The sequence below is a fragment of the Sminthopsis crassicaudata genome, chromosome X, assembly GCF_048593235.1.
Source record: "Sminthopsis crassicaudata isolate SCR6 chromosome X, ASM4859323v1, whole genome shotgun sequence".
Classification (NCBI taxonomy): Eukaryota; Metazoa; Chordata; class Mammalia; order Dasyuromorphia; family Dasyuridae; genus Sminthopsis; species Sminthopsis crassicaudata.
In genome coordinates, this window is record NC_133623.1 from 25,787,271 (window position 1) to 25,806,367 (window position 19,097).

General features: G+C 37.4%; 1 protein-coding gene across 8 annotated transcripts in view; it reads left to right on the forward strand.

Annotated features, from left to right (window-relative positions):
• The window catches only part of LOC141548340 (fibronectin type-III domain-containing protein 3A-like), a 75,769-nt gene that overhangs the window by 26,293 nt on the left and 30,379 nt on the right, over positions 1-19,097 (forward strand). For 6 of the 8 annotated variants that reach the window (XM_074277146.1, XM_074277147.1, XM_074277145.1 and 3 more), the window contains exons 2-8: positions 690-817; positions 2,771-2,797; positions 4,308-4,383; positions 6,041-6,117; positions 9,131-9,392; positions 9,922-10,206; positions 18,293-18,348. In XM_074277146.1, coding sequence (XP_074133247.1) covers positions 725-817; positions 2,771-2,797; positions 4,308-4,383; positions 6,041-6,117; positions 9,131-9,392; positions 9,922-10,206; positions 18,293-18,348 — 876 coding nt within the window. In that variant the 5' untranslated portion in view covers positions 690-724. The remainder of the gene's footprint in view (positions 1-689; positions 818-2,770; positions 2,798-4,307; positions 4,384-6,040; positions 6,118-9,130; positions 9,393-9,921; positions 10,207-18,292; positions 18,349-19,097) is intronic. The other 2 variants (XM_074277149.1, XM_074277148.1) reach the window with 1 other exon arrangement.

Here is a 19,097-nt window from a genome sequence, read left to right on the forward strand (position 1 = left end):
TATATATACATGTGTACATGTTGAATGTACTAGAATGTAAACTTTTTGGAAATGGGAACGTTTCATTGCTGTCTTTTTATCTCTAGCACTTAGCACAGTGCCTCTTCATATACAGAAGGTGCTTTAATGTTTGAGTAATTGGTTGCCAATGATGACATTTGTACCTAGCAGGTTATGAGGCTCAAATTTTATAGTGTCTTTCAGTTGCGTCCAATTCTTTGTGATCCTATTGGGGGTTTCCTTGGCAAAAAATGCAGGAATAGTTTGCCATTTCCTTCTCCAGCTCATTTTACAGATGAGGAAACTTGAGTCAAACAGGATGAAGTGACTTGCTCTGGGTCACACAGCTAGGAAGTGTCTGGGGCTGGATTTGAACTCGGGAAGATAAGTCTTCATTTCAGGGCCAGAACTCTATCCACTGTGCCACCTACCTTCCCATATGTGTGTATGTACATACCTATATACATACATACATATAAATGTATGTGTATACTTATTGTAACATGTGACCTTTTAAACTCCTCTATTAAAGTGTTGTTATTACTTATATAAGCAATTTTTGTAAAACTTGTATGGAAAACAAATTGCTTCAAGATGACTACTCCTTTCTAGAGTACTTTGAAAAGTGATTTGTTGATAAAGAAATATGAACTTCATTTCATTAACGTAAAGTTCATTTCTTCTTACAGGCTAATCCATGTAATAAACAGTCCCTTTATATATTATGGCTGAACAGGTTCCTGCTTTAGAACCTACACCCGTAATGAATGACATGCCTCTTCCACCTCATATGGTAAATGGGGATAGCATGCAACAGGTGAGAGAATAGGTATTGTTTTTAAATTAAAATAACCACTTGGTTATTTTGAAGCCTAGTATAACTGTTACTCTATATGGAGACACATGAAATCAAAACCCTTTCTTTGAAACTGTGTGTCCCAACAATTAGCTCCTATCTTTGGTGCTTTTTAAGTCATTATTTCTTTATCATTGCTGATCATTAGCCACACTAATTTTCAAAGACCTATCTATCTACTCATGTGTAACCTTGTCAAAATATGTAAAAAGCTTTGGTGGCCCTAAATGTCAAAAATAGTGATTCAAAAATATTCATAGGAAATGTGTGTATGTATATGTGATATTAAATATACTTGTATTTGTTTTTAACACTTTACTGACACTAATAAGGGTCTGATATTTAACATATAGGAAATTAATATGCCGAAAGCTATTACTTATTGGAAAATATGAACAAACTTCACAAAAGAAGAATCCCAAACTATTAACCATATGAAAAACTGCTTCAGATGACAAATAAATATAAATTAAAACAACTCTCGAGATCTCACTTCAGACTTGGCAAATGAGCAAAGATTATTAAATGTGGAAATGATCAATGTTACAGAGTCTGTGAAAAGACAGACACACTCTTGGTGGAGCTCTGAATTGATCCTGCCATTCTAGAAAGCAGCTTGGAATTATGCAATAAAAAAGTGATTGGAATGTCCATACCTTTTGACTCAGAGATGTCACCACTAAACTTCATATGAGGAAGTCAAATACAGAAATAAAGGCTTCATCTCTACGCCAATATTCATAGGATTACATTTTTGATGTAGCAAAGAACTAAAAATAAAGCCTGTCAATTGGGGAATGGCTAAATGATTGGTGGTTCGTAGATGTAATGGAACATCACTATGCCATAAAAGACATCAGTTAAATAAGAATTAGATTTTAAAACCGTATTATTTATAATAAGCTGACCAAAAGCCTTTAGAGAAAGAGATGTGCTTGGGCCATGTTCTTTATGTTATCTAAATGGTTTTTGATCCAGCATGGACCATTCATAGATTTAAAGCTGAAAGGGCCTCATAAATCATGTGATTCAGTCCTTTCACTTCATAAATAAGTAAACTCTTAAGTTCAAAACACTCTCCACTATTTTATAATGCCTCCTCTATAGAACTGGCTGGATGTCATAGTATTTTGAACAGCTGACAAACTGGATAATTTTATTGAAAACAAAATTTATACTCATAAAACAAAGATGCATTAAGAGAACAATTTACCAGGGAAGTTTTTTATTGCCTAAATAATAGGTTCATTCATGGAACAGTAGTAGCAGTCTTCTGAAGGCTAAATGTTGATTAAGAAAAAAACAGTTCTTTAAGTGTCAAGTTGACTTCTAAAACCAACTTTTGCTTGTCTAGAAGAAAATTTCCTTTAATAAAGGATAACAGGATAATTTCTTCTCTTATCCCAATGCTCTTTATCCCCCAAATAGTAATAAAACCAGCTATGTTGATTGATAAGATGGGTAGAATCCATCCCAGAATTTGGAGATGAAGGGGACATTGGAAATCAACGAATCCTAGTCTTTTTATTTTATCAATCTGGTGCTTAGAGGAGTGAAGTGTCCTTGCCAGTCAGGTACCTAGGAACAGAACCCACAATCGATAATTCTGAGTTCCTTCTATTATACTTGATTAGTCCTTTTGAGTTTTATTCATAGGTGAAGCGATCTGACTTGGTGTGAAAAATCAATCCTTCCAGGCTGGATGATTACTTCTGTCGTCATCTGAGATTAAAGTGTTATCAGAATTGATGTGGCCTTTATCTTAGACTTCCATGATCAGATCAAAAATGATGATCTTCATTCTTGAAATTTTAAGTCACCTTAACTTCTGATATCATGGATATAAAAATGATAGTAAACATTTCTTTAGCACTTTAAGGTTTACAAAGTGTATTTTGTATGTTATCTCATTAGATCCCTGCAACACAACCCTTCTGGAAGGTAAGTGCTCTTTTCCTCATTTTACAGACGACAAACTGAGATTCAGAGAGATTAATTGACTCGCCTGGAGTCATGAAGCTTGGAAGTATCTGATATGGGATTTGAACCCAGTTCTTCAGTTTACAGTCAAGGCTCTGTCTGCTATGCCACCAAAGTACCTGTGTAGAAACATAGCTGACTTTCTCCTTCAGACAATTTCATAGTTATTAAATTGAAAGTTTTTATGTTTAAAGTGCCATTTTGAACAACAACAGTGATTTTAGCAATTGTAATAATTTTACAAAACCAAAATAGCTTAGACTTTACTTTTGTTGGTTTGATTAATTGATAATTGCAGTGACCCATCATGAAGCTAACATTCTCTTAGGGTCTGCATCAGAAATCTCAAACATGCAGCCTCCAGTGCTGCCCAAACCAGACGCAAATGTTGTTGGGAAATATTTAACAAAATAAACAAAAACACAATAAAAAAAATAACATTTAACAAAATAAATAAAAACATAGCAATGCTACATTTTAAAACGAAGTCGGAATGCAGCCTTCAGGACTCCTCGTATACAAATGAATGGCCCCTATTTCTATTTGAGTTTGAAACCACTGGGTGATATAACCATTCAAGAAAAATCCAACTTCATACATAGATTGAAAGGCCCTCACTTCAATAAAATGAAATCTACTCACAGCAGAAAGATGGGGGGGGGGGCTACTAGGACAAGATATTGGATACATTTCTAGCTCAAATTTTCTGTATTGAATGCTTTTGTTGAACTGATTTTTCATTGGCACAAGGGAAGTTGCCATGGAATGGGAATGAAATGAGTGAGAAGGGACTCTGTTGTTACAGACAAAAGGCACCAATAAAATGTGTTTTAACAATCTGCAGTTTTAACTGAATCTGCAGTGAAATCTAGAGAATGTCCATTCAAGCTTTTAATTTTGATATCTCATTAAGGAGAAGGCAATAGAAAAAACGACTGTTGAAATCATCATCCAACTGAATTTTCTTTGGTCACCAGCTGTACCAGTTTACATATAGAGGGTGCAGATAAGTGTCCATTTTGTTCATCATTCGTCACAGCTACTGACCCAGTACAGGAAATATACAGGAAAAACATGGTATAGTCTTCAGTACACTGGTCATCAAGTATTCTGGGGGCTCTGGAGCTCAAAATGGATTGACATTTGACCTTTACATCTTTCAGCACTTGTTTTCTTATGAGAAATTCTTATGCATGTATCCTGAATTATTAGGATTCCAGGTTTTAGCTGGAGAGGTACAGTGAATAAGGCTGGGACGAGGAAGGGGGAGAAACTGTATGTATTGAAAGGAATTCATCTATTTAATTTCTTCTTTGGGCTAATTTGACTTGCCTGGCTTCTTCCCTAGAGATCTGGATTGCTTCCAGTGGACCTCCTTGACCTTCCTGAGACCCTCATAAAATAAACAAAGACCAACTCTTTTCTAGTCATTAAGGACAATGCATTTAACTATATAGCTCTTTTTTTGTAGGTTATATTGGTACAGGTCAATCCTGGAGAAACCTTCACCATCAGAACTGAGGATGGACACGTTCAGTGTATCCAAGGTAAATGAAGGTTTCGTCAAATGTGGGGTATTTGAATGAAACCAAATGTAATGAATCTAATAGCTCGAAAAGATTTTAGAAACATTTATGTTTTCAGTAACTGTTCGCAGGCCTGTTGAATCATTCTGGGGTTAACATATATTCCTTAGTTGGAGGTTTAGTAGTAGTAGCAGAACATCCAGGGTTTATGTCCCTGATAGATTAAGGTACTTAGATCAATTAGTCAGCAAACGTTTTTACGTACCCCCCATGTACCAAGCACTTAAGACAGTTGAAATTAATGAATTCAGAAGTTATTATTTCCAAGGTCAAATTCAAATGCTACCCCTCCTCCATTGATGGGGATCTCACTCCTTCCACAGGCAGTCCATTCTCCATACTGAAACAACTGTCATTGTTAGGAAGTGGTCTCTCCATAACCTCTGCTTATTGCTCCCAGTCCTGTCTTTTCATGGCAATTGGATCAAATCTAATCTCTCTTCTAAATGACCCCATTTCACATATTTGAAGACAGCCTCATATTCATGTCCTTCCCCACCCCTCCAGGGTAAACTCTTCATTTCCCTCAAGTGATCCCCTTATAGAAGGAATTGGAGGTCTTTCTTGATCCTGCACCCTCTTCTTCTGAAAACCCTTCAGCTTATTGGTGCCCTCCACTGAACCCATCATTGTAGCTGAGGTGTGCTCAGAGTAGGGCATTGGAACTCTTTCCTCCGTATCCCAGATGTTTGGCCTCTCTTAATGGAACCTAAGATCCCATTTGCTATCTTGGATACCACGTCACTACAGTGACTCCACTAAAAACCTCATATAGTGTTCCTATGTGTATATGAGGTTGGTTTTTTGGGGGTTTTTTTGATTATAAGTACTCTAGGTAATTTTTTAAAATTTAGTTATGGGTATGTTACCATCTTAGCATTTCCAAACAATGATAGAGTTCATATTCTTAAGATTAACCACTAGTTTACCCACTATTTCTGTTGAAGAGGAGGCTAATGTCATGTTCTAGTCTCTGTGTTTTGTAATATTTTCAGTCATTTTCTCCTGGATGTGATAGGAATGTGTGTATTTTTCATGATTGAAAATTGGATTTTTTATTACCTTAAGGGTTTTATAGTTTACAAAACGCTCTCTTCCTACCAATCCTGTGAGGTAGACAATACAAGTATTACCATCCCTGTTGTAGAGGTGAGAGTGAGAATTAAAGAATTAAAGTAACTTGTTCATGCTCAAATGGCTAATTAAAGAAATAGGTCCTGAATCTGGACTCCCAACCAAGTGTTCTGACTTCCAAGCACAGGGTTCTTTCCATTTCGCTACCACTCATAAAGGAAGGCTAAGTACAGTTGCATTCTGGCACTTGTTCCATGACTAGCATTGGATCTTTTATTTATTAATATGCTATTTATAAATAATAACATATTAAGTTATAAAGAGGACTCTGGTGCTAGCAATGAAATGACCTAGAATTTAAAGTCCTTTAAGAGTTCGGAGCTAACAGCATTGCCTGGAAGCACCCTATTTTCTATAACACAATCCTGGTTTTTAGTTAGGAAATGTATTTGTAGTTTAATCAGAAAAAATAATGTGTAAGGATATTATAATGATATGATCCTGTGCTGAGTTGATATTAACAGTTTTAATCATCCTGCTTTAGGACCAGCTCATGTCCCAATGATGTCACTAAATGGCTCTATGCCACCGATATTTGTTCCTCCTGGTTATATGTCTCAGGTATGTCATAAGATTTTATTTGGTACTTTGTGTCAAGAAATTTGGGTTCATTATTCATTCATTCGACAAATACTAATTGCTAAGACGCTGTGGTAGGCCTTTGTGGAGTATACAGTAATGAAAACCAGGCCTTGCCCTCAAGACGAATTTATCATCTCAATTTAATTTTTTAAAAGACCAATTATGTGAAATATTTAATATTCTTTCTATTCTAGTCTATATGCTAATATTCTATTCTATTCTATTCTATTAAATAGCTAACCATGGGAGAAAAAAAAAGGACAGATAATCTCAATATGCCCTTGAGGGTAGTGGTCCAAGCTCTCTAGTACTTGATATGTTAATATTTTTATTATGCTTAAAGATCACGTTTTGTTTTTTTGCCATCTGCCCAGTAAAAGGTTTCCTATCTGAAGTCAGATTTGATTTTATACTTGGAGTCTTCATTTAAAGTAGGGATGGGAACCATCTGATCCCAGGGCCACGTAAGGCCTGTGAAATAGTTTGCTAAGGCTACTGCAGGTGGTGATGAGCTGAAAGCTCAAAACAACCACCTCCCACTGCTTGAGTTCTCTAAGTTGATAATTTTGTATGACCCAAGAATGATATTAGAAATAGCCAAATAGCCCTTGGAAGAAAAAAGCTTCCCCACCCCTGATTGAAGGTATTACTGGACACATGGTCTTGTTAATCTATGATGATAACTATTTTTTATTTAAATGCCTTTTCCAAGTTTTAATAACATTAGCCAGAGAGAGGAAGATGTCTAAAGAGATTGGAAATTCCCAGGAAAGCGCAAGCAGGTGGAAGAATAAGGTTCATAGTGGCTGCATCAGTGAGCAGTGGGGCTTAGATTGCCACTTAAGACTGTTGGAGGCAGACATTTATGTGATCTGCCAGGAAGAAAAAATCCAAGAAAACAGACATCAGAGTTCAGATTTAAAACCTCTCAAATCGGAGACAAATGTTTCCACAAGTTTGCTCATTGCAGTAAGCTTTGCAGAACAGTCAGAAGCTGCATGTGTCCTAAAAGAAGGTCTGTGCTTCTTATTTGTAGAGGGAATATTCCTGCTGAAAGTCCTGTTAGAAGTGAGATGGGGGGAGTGTGCCAATGTGTGCTGTGTGAGCCAGTGGGGCCGGGGAAGGGGGGTCCTCCAGGAATTTAGCCTTTGCATTCAGAAATCAAGGCAGTACTATTGAACTCTGAGCCATGTCACCATATGGTTGGAGGAAATTAGTTTCTTGAAACATCTAGAACAAACAGCTTGAAAGTATTTTCAAATATGTATATAGATTGTGTGTGTGTGTGTGTGTGTGTGTACACATGCAATTGCACACAATTATATTAATAAATATGAAGTGTCTGAAAGATCTCTGACCATTTTCACGTAAAATAGTCAGACATTTCTTTTTGCTAAACTTTCTCTGGGATCACCACTTTATCATTGTCACAAAAACTGTGAGACTTCATTTTGGCAGAACTAAAATTTCCACATCTGTAATTCCTGTTTAGTTGAACAGGAAATGCTGTGAATCTTGTTTTACTTTAAAGACAGACTAAATATGCTTGTAGTAGAGGATCTTACAGAAACTTGGAAAACCAAACAAATGGTATTTCTACATGTGACTGTTGGAAATGTATTTGTCAATCACGATACAGTCATATTCATAGCTTAATAATAGTCGTCAGAACATTCCCCCTGAGGTGGTAAGCTTAATTTCTAGTTAATGAGAAAAGTCTAATTTGATGAGGCTGAGAAAAAATACTGTAAAATGGTCTCAGTAGTAGGGATAGATCTGCAGCCCAGGAAACAGACAGGTAAGGAAAGTCCTTTTACTGAGGCAAATGAGCACCCTCTGTGCCACTTAGAATCTTACAGTAAGAGATGCCTAAAGCTGAGGCACCAAATACAGGCCCTGGTGTGAGCCCAAAGTCAGTTAGAAGCAGATTAAAATGTCTTTGGGAAGGATTTAACACAGTAAAATATCTAATAAGACATAGATTACATTAGTTGCTATGCAAACGCACAGGAATCCTTATATCCAGATTTCCTTCTTTTTCCCTACCTCCCTTCCCAGATCTCTCTTTCCTTCTCTCTCTCTCCTTTCTCCCCAACCCCAGAAGCCCTGGCTTTTAGAGCATTATGAGGTTCAATGACTTATTTATAAAATCATTTTTAGCCAGTTCTTCAAATTCAACAGGTTTATTGGTAATAATATAACCATTACTTTTGATGTCTGGAAATATAAACACCACTTTCCTTATTTTTTTCCACTAGTAAATTTATTTTTTCAGAAATGAAAAGTGCTTTAATTCATTTTAATTCTGTGTAATTTTAGGGAACCAAAGGAAATTTAATCCATTTTTAATGGCCACCAGAAACGACTGCTGTATTTTTTTAAAGCAGACAACTCAATCAAAAAGCTGGGTTCCTTTGCTGTCAGGCTAATTAGAGAGCATTATTTTTATCTTATTCTTTCCTTAATAAAGCAGTATTGTCCCTAGGTCCTGTGGAAGGAGGAATGCAGAGCTAGACAAGAAGCCCCTTCCCTCAAGGACTCTGGCGTCTAGTAGGGAAGCTTTGTGGTTGCTTGAATGGGCATTGCTCATTTCACTGAATTGGCTCTGCTTCCCAGCATCCTGATTCTGCCTTAATGACCTAGTCATACCTTCTGCCTAGTAAATTAGGAATATCTCCAATTAAGTCACTGTGTAGTATATTTTGCTTTCATTAAAGAATTCTCTTTTGTCAAGCACTACATTGTGGTGTGGGCCTGAGATCTACTTCTTTAATACCTGAACTTTCAAAGGGAAGAAAACAAGTCCCTGTATGTTAGTGTACTTCTCATTAAGCAAGTTTCTCAGAGGTAAAGGCTATATATGTGAGATGATAAATCTAAAGTTTAATAATGTGAAAATAATAATTAAATTAATGAAATTAATAACGTGAAATAATGTGAAAGCATGTTTTGTTATTCTCTTGTAACAATATAATCTTGTGTTTTGTCTCAGGTGGTGGAAGAAAATGGAGTTCGAAAAATTGTAATTTTGCCACATTCTACTGAATACCACCCTTCCATGCATCCTCCTCCACATCTGCAACATTACATGCATCCACATCCTCCTCCTATGCTTGCCCATCCTCCTCATCCAATGTACCCCCCAGTTCCAGGATCAGAATTGCATCCACCCCAGTATATGCACCAACATGCAATGCCGCCACCGCCACCACCACCACCACCACTGCCACAACCACGCATTTACCATGAATATGGTAAGATTGTTTGTTCCTAGTAGAAAATAGTTTCAGTTTGTTGCAATCAGTCCCTTTTATCTTGGATACTTGTTCCAAAAAGTAGAGAGGTAAGACTTCAATAAATATAAAAATGTTTATATGCGACTGTGTGCGTGTCTTGAGTGAAAATTCCCACTGATTATGTACCTCACTGAAAGTTCTACTTGGTACTACTTTTTTTTTACTTTATGGCTCTACAAAACCGTGATGGGCAATCATAAAAAAATTTTATTTCTTAGGGATGTATAGTGATACAAAATTGTAAGGCTCTTGGAAGCCATATTCCCTGTCATCGTTAGGCCTTTCTTTTTAGAAGTGAGGTCACATCTTGATGTTCCTGTAGACATTTTTCCTTCCCCTCTGTAATCCCAGCATGGGATCAAAATTGAAACAGTGAGAACCATTCTAGAAGTTAAAGTGTCCCTTCTATCAGCCTTGGTCCTTATTTGGTTATGTAAACAAGGGGTCCCAAACACTGATTGAACAGTATGACCCTGCTCTGTTTTAGAATCCCGTTCCCATGGAAGAACGCATTATATTCCTCGTGATGAAAGAACGGGTAAAATGCAAGAGCACTTGAAGAAGAGAATAAAAGACAGACATGCTATTGGACATAACAATAACAACAACAAATCTGGCATCCCGCCTTCTTCGCTATCTAAAGTTCACAGTTCTTACAATGCTAATGTTGAGAATGGATATGGAAAGGGACATTATGTTGTAGAAGAACCTGTTAAGCAGAAACAAAGTGGGAAAGCAAAGGACAGCCCAGCAGAAGGTGCAAAAGCTGAAGGTAAGATCAGCCTTTTTTCCTTATTTCAAAAGAAAAAACAAAACAAAACTGAAAACCACAGTGCATCTTAAAGCATTTTCCTTTTCAGTCCTTTTTACTCTGATTCTAAATGGTTTTTCTGAGATGAAGCATTTGAGCTGTATTGGAAACACAGAGCCACAATTCACCTGCTTTTTAAAAAGCATGGGGAACCTACTGTTTCACACTAATTAGCCCCAACTTGATGTGGCAGCAAATGCCAGCAATGAGTACACATGGTTTCTGCTGCTTGTCTTCTGTTATTGATTTACTGAAGTAGAGCCATATGATAATACAAATAGTTTTGGCTTAGTGGAAGACCCAAAGCTAGTTTGTTATGGGAATACATTCATTATGCGATTACTATTTAATCTCACACTGGCAAGGAAGAAAGAATTAGGGTCATTTTGCAAAACTCTGAGATACATGGGACTTTGCTTTTCCTTTCATTGAAAAGGTGTTTGGAAAACATCAAAAATTTATTGTTATCTCCATGTAAAATTTTGCCAAATGTCCTTCAGCAAGTTGTCGTTTTTAAAAATGTCATTCAATAAAATCAGTTCATATTTAATCCAAGATCCATAAAACGATCTAGTTAATTTAGGAATTTCCATTAACTTGCTAGTGTTAGGCCCAAGCTTTTGTAGATTTGCTAATGTTTTGATTTTTTATTTATAACTACCATTTCCCAAAGCCTTAACACATTATCCAGTTCAGCAAGTTGTCAGTGCTAGAGTGCTTCCTGCTCCAGGGACTGACAAGAGCTGTGTAATGATAGTCAGCAGGATTGGAATGTCACACCCAGGTGGTACAAGTAGAAGCCACTTAGTTTTCCAAGGAGAATTTTAAAACCTAAGAATGTTCTCCAAAGACAACAAAGACAAACTGCATGGAAAATGAACTTTTAGGAAAAAGGGGGAAAAGACCTTATGAGTTTGAAAAATAAACAGTTTGCTGTTTACTGCCCACATACTGAATTTATATTGCAAAGGGAAAACTGCTCTCCAGCATTAAGGTTTATGGTTACAATTGTAGATATGTGTGTGTCTGAGAGAGAGACAGACAGACAGACAGACAGCCACAGACAGAGACAGAGAAGGAGGAAGGAGAGAAGGGGGAAAGAGAGGGGGGGAGAGAGAGAGATTGAGAGATTGGCAGGGAAAGGAGGCATGTATCTGCTACAGTATCCCTAGTTACTATCCCAGACACTGCTAATGGTTTTATAGAAAATAGGGGCCAGGAGAATGCCTCATGCAAAAATCATAGAATCTTCCCCCCACTGTCTCCCTGGCCCACTCAGACTGGTCTAAAAAACACAAACAGAAAACCTATTTCATTATGTATCATTGGCATGAATTCTCCATCTAGCATAAAAACTTCCCATGGCAGCAACCCAACTGTTTTTGTGTCTTCCCAACCAAGTCTCTGACTCCCAGGAACTTCCCAAATGAGATGCTTTGGTAACCACCAATGCTTTCATTTCATTGCTTTCCCAGTCTGAGGTGAGTTTGGAATATTCTGTGTAAAGACATTTTGTTTCCAACCTGGAGCCACCTACTCTTTTCCTGTTTTCTCGCAGTTCCGTCCTCATCAGGAGCTATTCAGCCCAAGTCTGTGAAAGGGGATCCTCTTTTAGAGATAAGGGCTATGACCCTGATACAGGTGGACAAACAACCAATGGTTTTCCATTCTCCATTTCAAAGTTCCCCTTCAGTAGTGAGCAAGATTGATTAGGCCAGATAAAAGAACTTCTATCACTTTATCTAAGCAAACTTTTTAGAGTCTTCTGAGTGTTTGTTGAATCAAATGTTTCTTTTATTGAAATCAGTGGTTCTCTGAGAAATAAGAAGCCCAAATAAGCATCTCATTTTGATGTTGGTAGGTACTACGTTTCTCATCAGTTATGACTAGTATGCTTGTTTAGTTAGTGTGTGGTGTTAGGAGGCCTGCTCAGAAGCTGGATTTGTGTACACACCAGTTGTGATTTTCCACAGCCACAGTCTACCCTAACAATGCCAGCTGTCTCACAAATGTGTACGAAGAGCTACAGGCAGTCAGTATAAATCTATCATTAGTGCTGCCAGTGGGTCAGTAGCATCATCCCCACATGTCAATCCCCACAGTGTTATTATTTTTTGTTATACTCTTTCTATACCGTAGCATAGATATTTAAATCATGTTATTTGGAGTCAGCTGCATCTTTCCTTCTGAGGATGAACTATGGTCCTATTTATTATTCTTTGCACCCAAAACTATGTCTATTCCCATCATTTTCTTTTCTTCATCTTTTTAACCTTTTCCACATTAAAGCAGCTCTCACCATTAGCATAGACCCAGAGGCTTAGTGCCCAAAAGAAACCCCAATAATTCATTATGCATTATTGCCACAACACTGGTAACTGTGGGAAGTGCTGGTACCAAATTCTGTAGCCTTGTAAAAAGTCTTGTGTCTTATAGAGCTTATCCAATAAAGTCTAAACCAAAGGCAAGAATTGGGAATATGTTTCCAGGATATCACAAGCTAGGATGTACATATTTGTTCTGGGGAGAAGAAAATAATGAATGAGGAAAAGAGATGATGTTTTGAATTCTCGATTCATCTAGGGCAAAGATCTATTAGACTTTTAGCCTTCAGCTTAGCATTTGTGGGTATATTTTCTACAGTGAACACCTCTTTTGTCCTTAGTAAAAATTTGTCTTCATTACACAAATGAGGAATATTGCACATAGCTGGAATGGACAAGCTGTGACATACAGTAGATGAGAGGCACTTAATGTACACCACCATAATTAAATGGTCCCTTCTCCTTTTGTGTCCTTTTAAAATTGACAACCTAACCATTTCCACTAAGTGGTTTGAAAATTTTCCATTTCAAACAGGCAGCTGGAAACAGGTCATAGCTTCCACTTAATATATGATAGTAGAAGACCATAATTAGGCTGGCTGGACCGAGAATTTGTACAGACACATAGGTTAATGGCCTTGTCTGTAAAATTGTGTATCAGAGCAATTTAGAAAAGGGCAGAGAAAAAAATGACAGAAACAAGATGTTCCAACAGAGCATATAAACCATTTATTTTTTTAAATACCAACTTAGGTAGAATTTGCTAGACAAGACTTCCAGGTTAAGAGTGGATAACAAAAGGGTCATAAGGAAGCAGTTTTGAACTGGCCTTAGTACGTGCCTAGACAATGGACAGAAAGCTGGCCTTAGGTCCATGAAAACTTGGGTTCAAGCTCTGCCTCTCCTCCACACTGGCTCTATAGCCCCTAGGCAAGTCATTTAATTTAAAATCAAATTGCAAAGGTGCTGACTTGTATGGGTAGAGGGAAATTGTACATTAGGGAATTCTTATATCCAGAAAATCCATCCCCTTGTATCCTGTGGTACAGTTAACTTTTGCTCACTCTATTTTCTTCCATTCTATTCCTTCTGCCCCCATTTATTCTATTCTCTCTCTCCATTCACCCTGTCCCTCAGAAATGTTTTGCTTCTGTCTAACCCTATTCCTAATTTGCCCTTCCTTCTATAACCCCCCACTTCTCTTATCGCTTTTCCTTCCTACTTTCCTATACGATAAAATAGATTTCTTTACCCAAAATTGAGAGAGTATATTATTCCCTCTTTGAACCAATTCTAATGAGAGTAAGGTTCACTTAGTCCTCTTAAGCTCCCTTCCCTATCTCCTTTGCCTTTCTTACAATATATTCCATTCTCACCTTTTAATTTTTTTTTAATATCATCCTTTTTATACAGACATCTCCTGAGGTCAGAAAACCCATATTCAAATCCCACCTCAAACATCTTAGCCAGCTGTATGGCCTGTGAAAATCATAACCTCTCTCAGTCTCAGTTTTCTCATTTGTTCAATGGACTTAAATAACGCCTACAGCCCAGGTTGTTGTAAGAATCAAATGAGGTAACATAAATAAAGTAAGTGCTTCCCAGAAAGCCACCAGATAGTCACAGAACCAAAAGAAGGCCCTCAGCACAATAGGTAAATATGAAGGAGATGAATGGGGATGTCACAGGGAAAGAAGGCGTTTTTGATCTGTGCCCAGATAAAAGAAACTGCTCATGTTGATGAGATCAAAAATTCATTATATATGTATAAACATACATATGTATCTGTAGAAGTATGAATTTGCAAAACAAATGAGGATGTGGCAATTCATTTTATAAAAGGATCCTTCGCTACAAAATAAACAGACTTTCTTTACATAGGGACTCCCTAAATCTTATTATAGCTTGCTTCCAGAAGTGTCATTAATAGTCATTAGCTTTTTACAGTACAATAATTTTTCATTAAGAAGAATGTTAAGTGGCTCTTCTTATCTACCCCATATTTAAAAGATTGGAATGATTCTAAGAGAAACTAGTTGCAAAGAGTTGTTTCAGAAAAGCCATTTTCTAGGACTAATCTACATTCAGTCTAATTTTACACTTTTCTACCATATTGTAGATTACTGCTATTTCCAAAGGACTGTATTTTAAGGTATATTAATACACACATACACACACAATAAGAAGAGAAGAAAGCTGTGAAATAGTTTTAACTAGAATTCAAAGAGAAACGATTTTCTGTTTAACTTTGTTAACCTTCTCCCCTAATCACCCTAGTTAATTAAGGTTTTACTATATAATCGGATGGGAAAATTTACTACTAATCTTACAAGTGTTCTTTTTCAAAAGGCAAAGCAATGGAGGGAGGCAGATCTCATTTTGTAAGGGAAAATACTTAGAGCCACATAGGACTATACTTCCAACACTTCTTGAAAGAATTTTGTATTGTTTGGAGACTAGGCTAGGATGGTAACCTGTGGTGACTAATGTCATGTCCCTCCTCAAGAACGTCCCTCTAAAAGCTTTCAGAGAATATAGGTTTAATGATATCATCCTAGAAGAGCCCTTCCTTCTTCCTGCTTTTGGTAGAACTGATAAGCCCATTCCAGCACCTGAGAACCACCGGCTGGTGTGGCAAGGTTCAAACACTCTATTTTTCAACAGTAGAAGAAACAAGATTAAAAAAGAAAAAGAAAAAACAAACAAACAAACAAACAAAAAAAAAGCATGTGTGAATGAGACAGCCTGGCCCGAAACACATAATGTATTTATTGCTGTACTTCAGACAGTGCAGGTGGTCCTTTTCTATATCTTTTGTATTTTCTTGACAATGTTTGATAAATAGCCTCAGTGAGCAGTCTAGTATCATTTATTGAAAAGGTCATTACTCGCCTCTGAGTACAGAGAGCTCAATTTTAATTTTGTTTGAGTAATGTTATACAAGTGATTGACTTTCTTTGGGGTGGAAGTTGGTCATGGGTAAAGTAAGAGAACGTGAGGTTTCTTTGTGGTCACTATAAGCTCATGCTGTCATTGCCATGTGGTGAATGGCTGTGCTTTTCTCTCACTTTGAGGGGATGAGGCTAGTGGTAGGAATACCAGTGTCAAGGATTGTGCAGCAGCTGCCATTCAAATCTGCTCTCTGCACTGTGTTGTCGTTCCTGCTTATTTGACTTAGGAGTAATGCAGTGGTGCTCAAGCCTTCTTTTGGGAGAGTGTGTTAGTGGGCTGCAAATCCTCAGGTCCATGCACTCCAGTTTCACTGCATAGAAGTGATGCTCAAGACCATCTTGTAAGGAACAGAGAGAGGAAGGATCTTGGGATAGAAACATTCTCGGCAGAGGCCTTGGCAAAATGTAAACATTGGAGAGTTATGACTGAGGAGTGAAGAAGCCTGGATTTAATTGCAGAATGTGGAAAAGGTCAAAGCAGGAAGGGTCTAATAGGAGAGATAGAACCATTATTTTAGAATGAATGTTATTATAAATCTTGCTGTAATAAAATTCTAATGTTTGAAATGACATAACATAATGGATATGCCAATATTATGTTACACAAAAGCAAAGTGTTATTTGCCTAAGGCTTATCCTCTCTCTGAAGGACAAATGATTGCTGAAAGGAGAAATGAAAAATAGAAGTCCAATAAAACAATGAATTCCTCAGAGAGTGGTGTGTCCTTTGCTAACTCCTGATGGAGCAGCAGACAGATGCTGCTTTCAGGTGGAAGAGCTAACACTAGAAAAAGTGGCCTCCTAGTTCATCTGAAAAGGGGTAGAGGAGCAGCCTTCATGTTGCAGAGACCCAGTGAGCAACAACTCCTCCCTTGCAGCTACTCTAACCCTACAAGAGTTAGACAAGGTGCTCTTAAAATACAGGGCAGGGGTGCTTTTTTAAGAACAGTACAGTGGAAAGCAAGAACAGAGTTCATTGCCATCGCCAATACTTTGAAAATGAAGCACCTGACCTTTCTGGTATTAACTACAGAAAGCAGGAACTAAGGTGCAGTGGGTTGTAGAGGTGGCAGGCCTAAGATTGGGATCATAGAGAAAGTGTCATGTCAGCAAGCAACATGCCATACTTGTCAGATCAGGACTTCAAGTCATGACATGCAGGCCCAGAAGGGATTTGCAGGAGCGAGCGGTACAATGACACAGAAGTGGTGCCCCCTGTAGCCTCTAACCTCTGCATTCCTCTGGCTTAGCCTAGGAATCCATCTTAGTGCTTTGCTAGTTTGACATGCATCACAAAAGATGTTGGATGTTGAGTTTTAACACTTTGACAGCAGAAAGATGCCACTATTGACCAGTATGTTGAGTATTTTCTTTTTCTTGTTGGGGTTCGTTTTGGGGGGAGAGAAAAGAAAGATGATGTAATAAAGAGAATGTGTACACTGTAAGTGTAACACACTACTAAGAGCTGTTTTGTCCATTGTTATCAAGCCAAAAGGGTAAGTTGTGGTCTACGTGAAAATTTTTCTGCAGCTTCCAAATAGGAGTCCAAAATACTCATTTACAGATTCAATGTCAAAACAGTTTACATCGTCTACAACTGTATACGTTTCACTTAGGAGACAGAAAATCCAAATCCTCTTATCAGATCAAAGGACAGTTTTTGAGCCCCTCTGCCTCTTTTGGAATAGCATGTGTTGCATCTAGGCAGCTCAGAGGGTTCCGTGGAGAAATACTTTTCACTTCAATTTCATTCCTCTGTTGTCTTATTATAGAGAATATGAAGGCTCCCTTGGTAACCCTTTGAAAAGTTTATCAAACTTTTTCAACATGGTCTACACTGGAGGTTTTCCAGTGCTTTCTGAAATTGGGGAGGGGGGGAATTAACCTCATTGGTGTCAATTTTCATTTGCTCTTAACCAGTCGGGGCCTTTAATTTCAAATGTGCAAATTGGATGACTATTTTGATAGTGTAAGAAGTCCCTCCTGAAATAATCCTAATAGAAACAGGTAATTAGGATACAGGTGTGTTGTCTTGGCTTTAAAAAGCAAACCACCAATGCCACCCACAAAAACAAACCTGTCCCTGTTGCATACAGCTTCTAAATTTCAGGATTTTTATCTCCAACATATGGTGGGTTTGGTATGTGTTTGGTTAGTTTTATGTGAAAGAAAGTGCTATTGGAGAACTGAATGGCGACATTCACAGAGCCTAAAAAAGGAATTTTGGAGACTTAAGGGTTTTTTCTTCTGGATTTTGTTTGGGGTGTTTACAATCCATAAACCTCAAATCCTCTGATTTACATTTATTTTTATACGATCTCCCTTAAAAGTGAACCTGGGTTGAGTACACTACCAATACTAATCCCACTCCACTCACTATTGGAAATGAACCAGGCATAACGAAGGGTAATAAGAAACAGACTCGTTTTAATTTGACACTTTATCTTTATGTAAAGTTTTTTTGCTTAGCTAAAGTTAATTAGAAGAGATGCTCATATAGGAAAACCACACCCCTCTGTACTAAAAATGATTTCCATACTATTGTTCCTTTAGGGTTGTTTTTAGTTCTTAAACTCTGTGCTACTGTACTTTGTGCTAGCAGTGTGACTGACAATGAGATGATTAATAAAAGCCCTTTGGTGAAGAGGAGTTCCTAATGAATCTGATTCCATCTTGTGGTTATAATTAGGTAATACACTACCATCTGCTGCTTTTTTCCTTCTAATGATCTGTTTCTGTTTCTCTGTTTTTTTTTTGGTTTTTTTCCCCTAGAACCTCAAAAAGAAATTAAAGAATTGCAGGACCTCTTTAGCACTGGAAAACCTATAGTAAGTAATGCTAAACAGTCTCTCCAGACTTACTTTTTATTGGGTTTTTTTTTTAAAAATAATTAGTTTCTTTTTTCCGGAAGCAGAGTGACGAACATAAAATCTGATCATGCTTTTTCTTCATCAGTGAAATACATAAAGCTATAAAGTCAGCATGTGTTAAAGAAAGGGACAGTTGTTTCTTATTTAATGAAAATGCTTTGCGTCTACCATATAGAGAGGCACCATTGCTATAGTATAAAAAATTCTGCTTTGGGGTCAAAAGGATCTGGCTTTGATGCTCTGCTTTGGCCCTTCCCCAAGTCATGCACCTTCCCCAAACTTCAGCTTCCTCAAACATAAAACACTTGCCATATCTCCTTCCAAGGTTTATGGTATTTGTAAACTGTAAAGTACATTATAAATGAGAGGTTAACACCAAGAACTGGATAACACAGAGCTTCTGCCCCTAATCATCTCACTCACTGCCACTCTACATTGATCAAGAGTGAGAACCAAAAATCGTTGAGAATTAATGTTAATTATTGATTCAAAAAACACAACACTGAGGTTTTCCTGACCAGACTATTGAATTTAAAATATTTTCCCTCATATTTTATGCTATGGGTTGCATGCATTAGAAAAGGGTTGACTTTTCAACTATGGGAAAGAGCTTCCCCAATCCTAATAGAACCCCAAATATTTGGATTTATTTGAACAGTATATTTATTGCAACTTAGAACAAATCACCTGAAATTGCCTTAATTTAC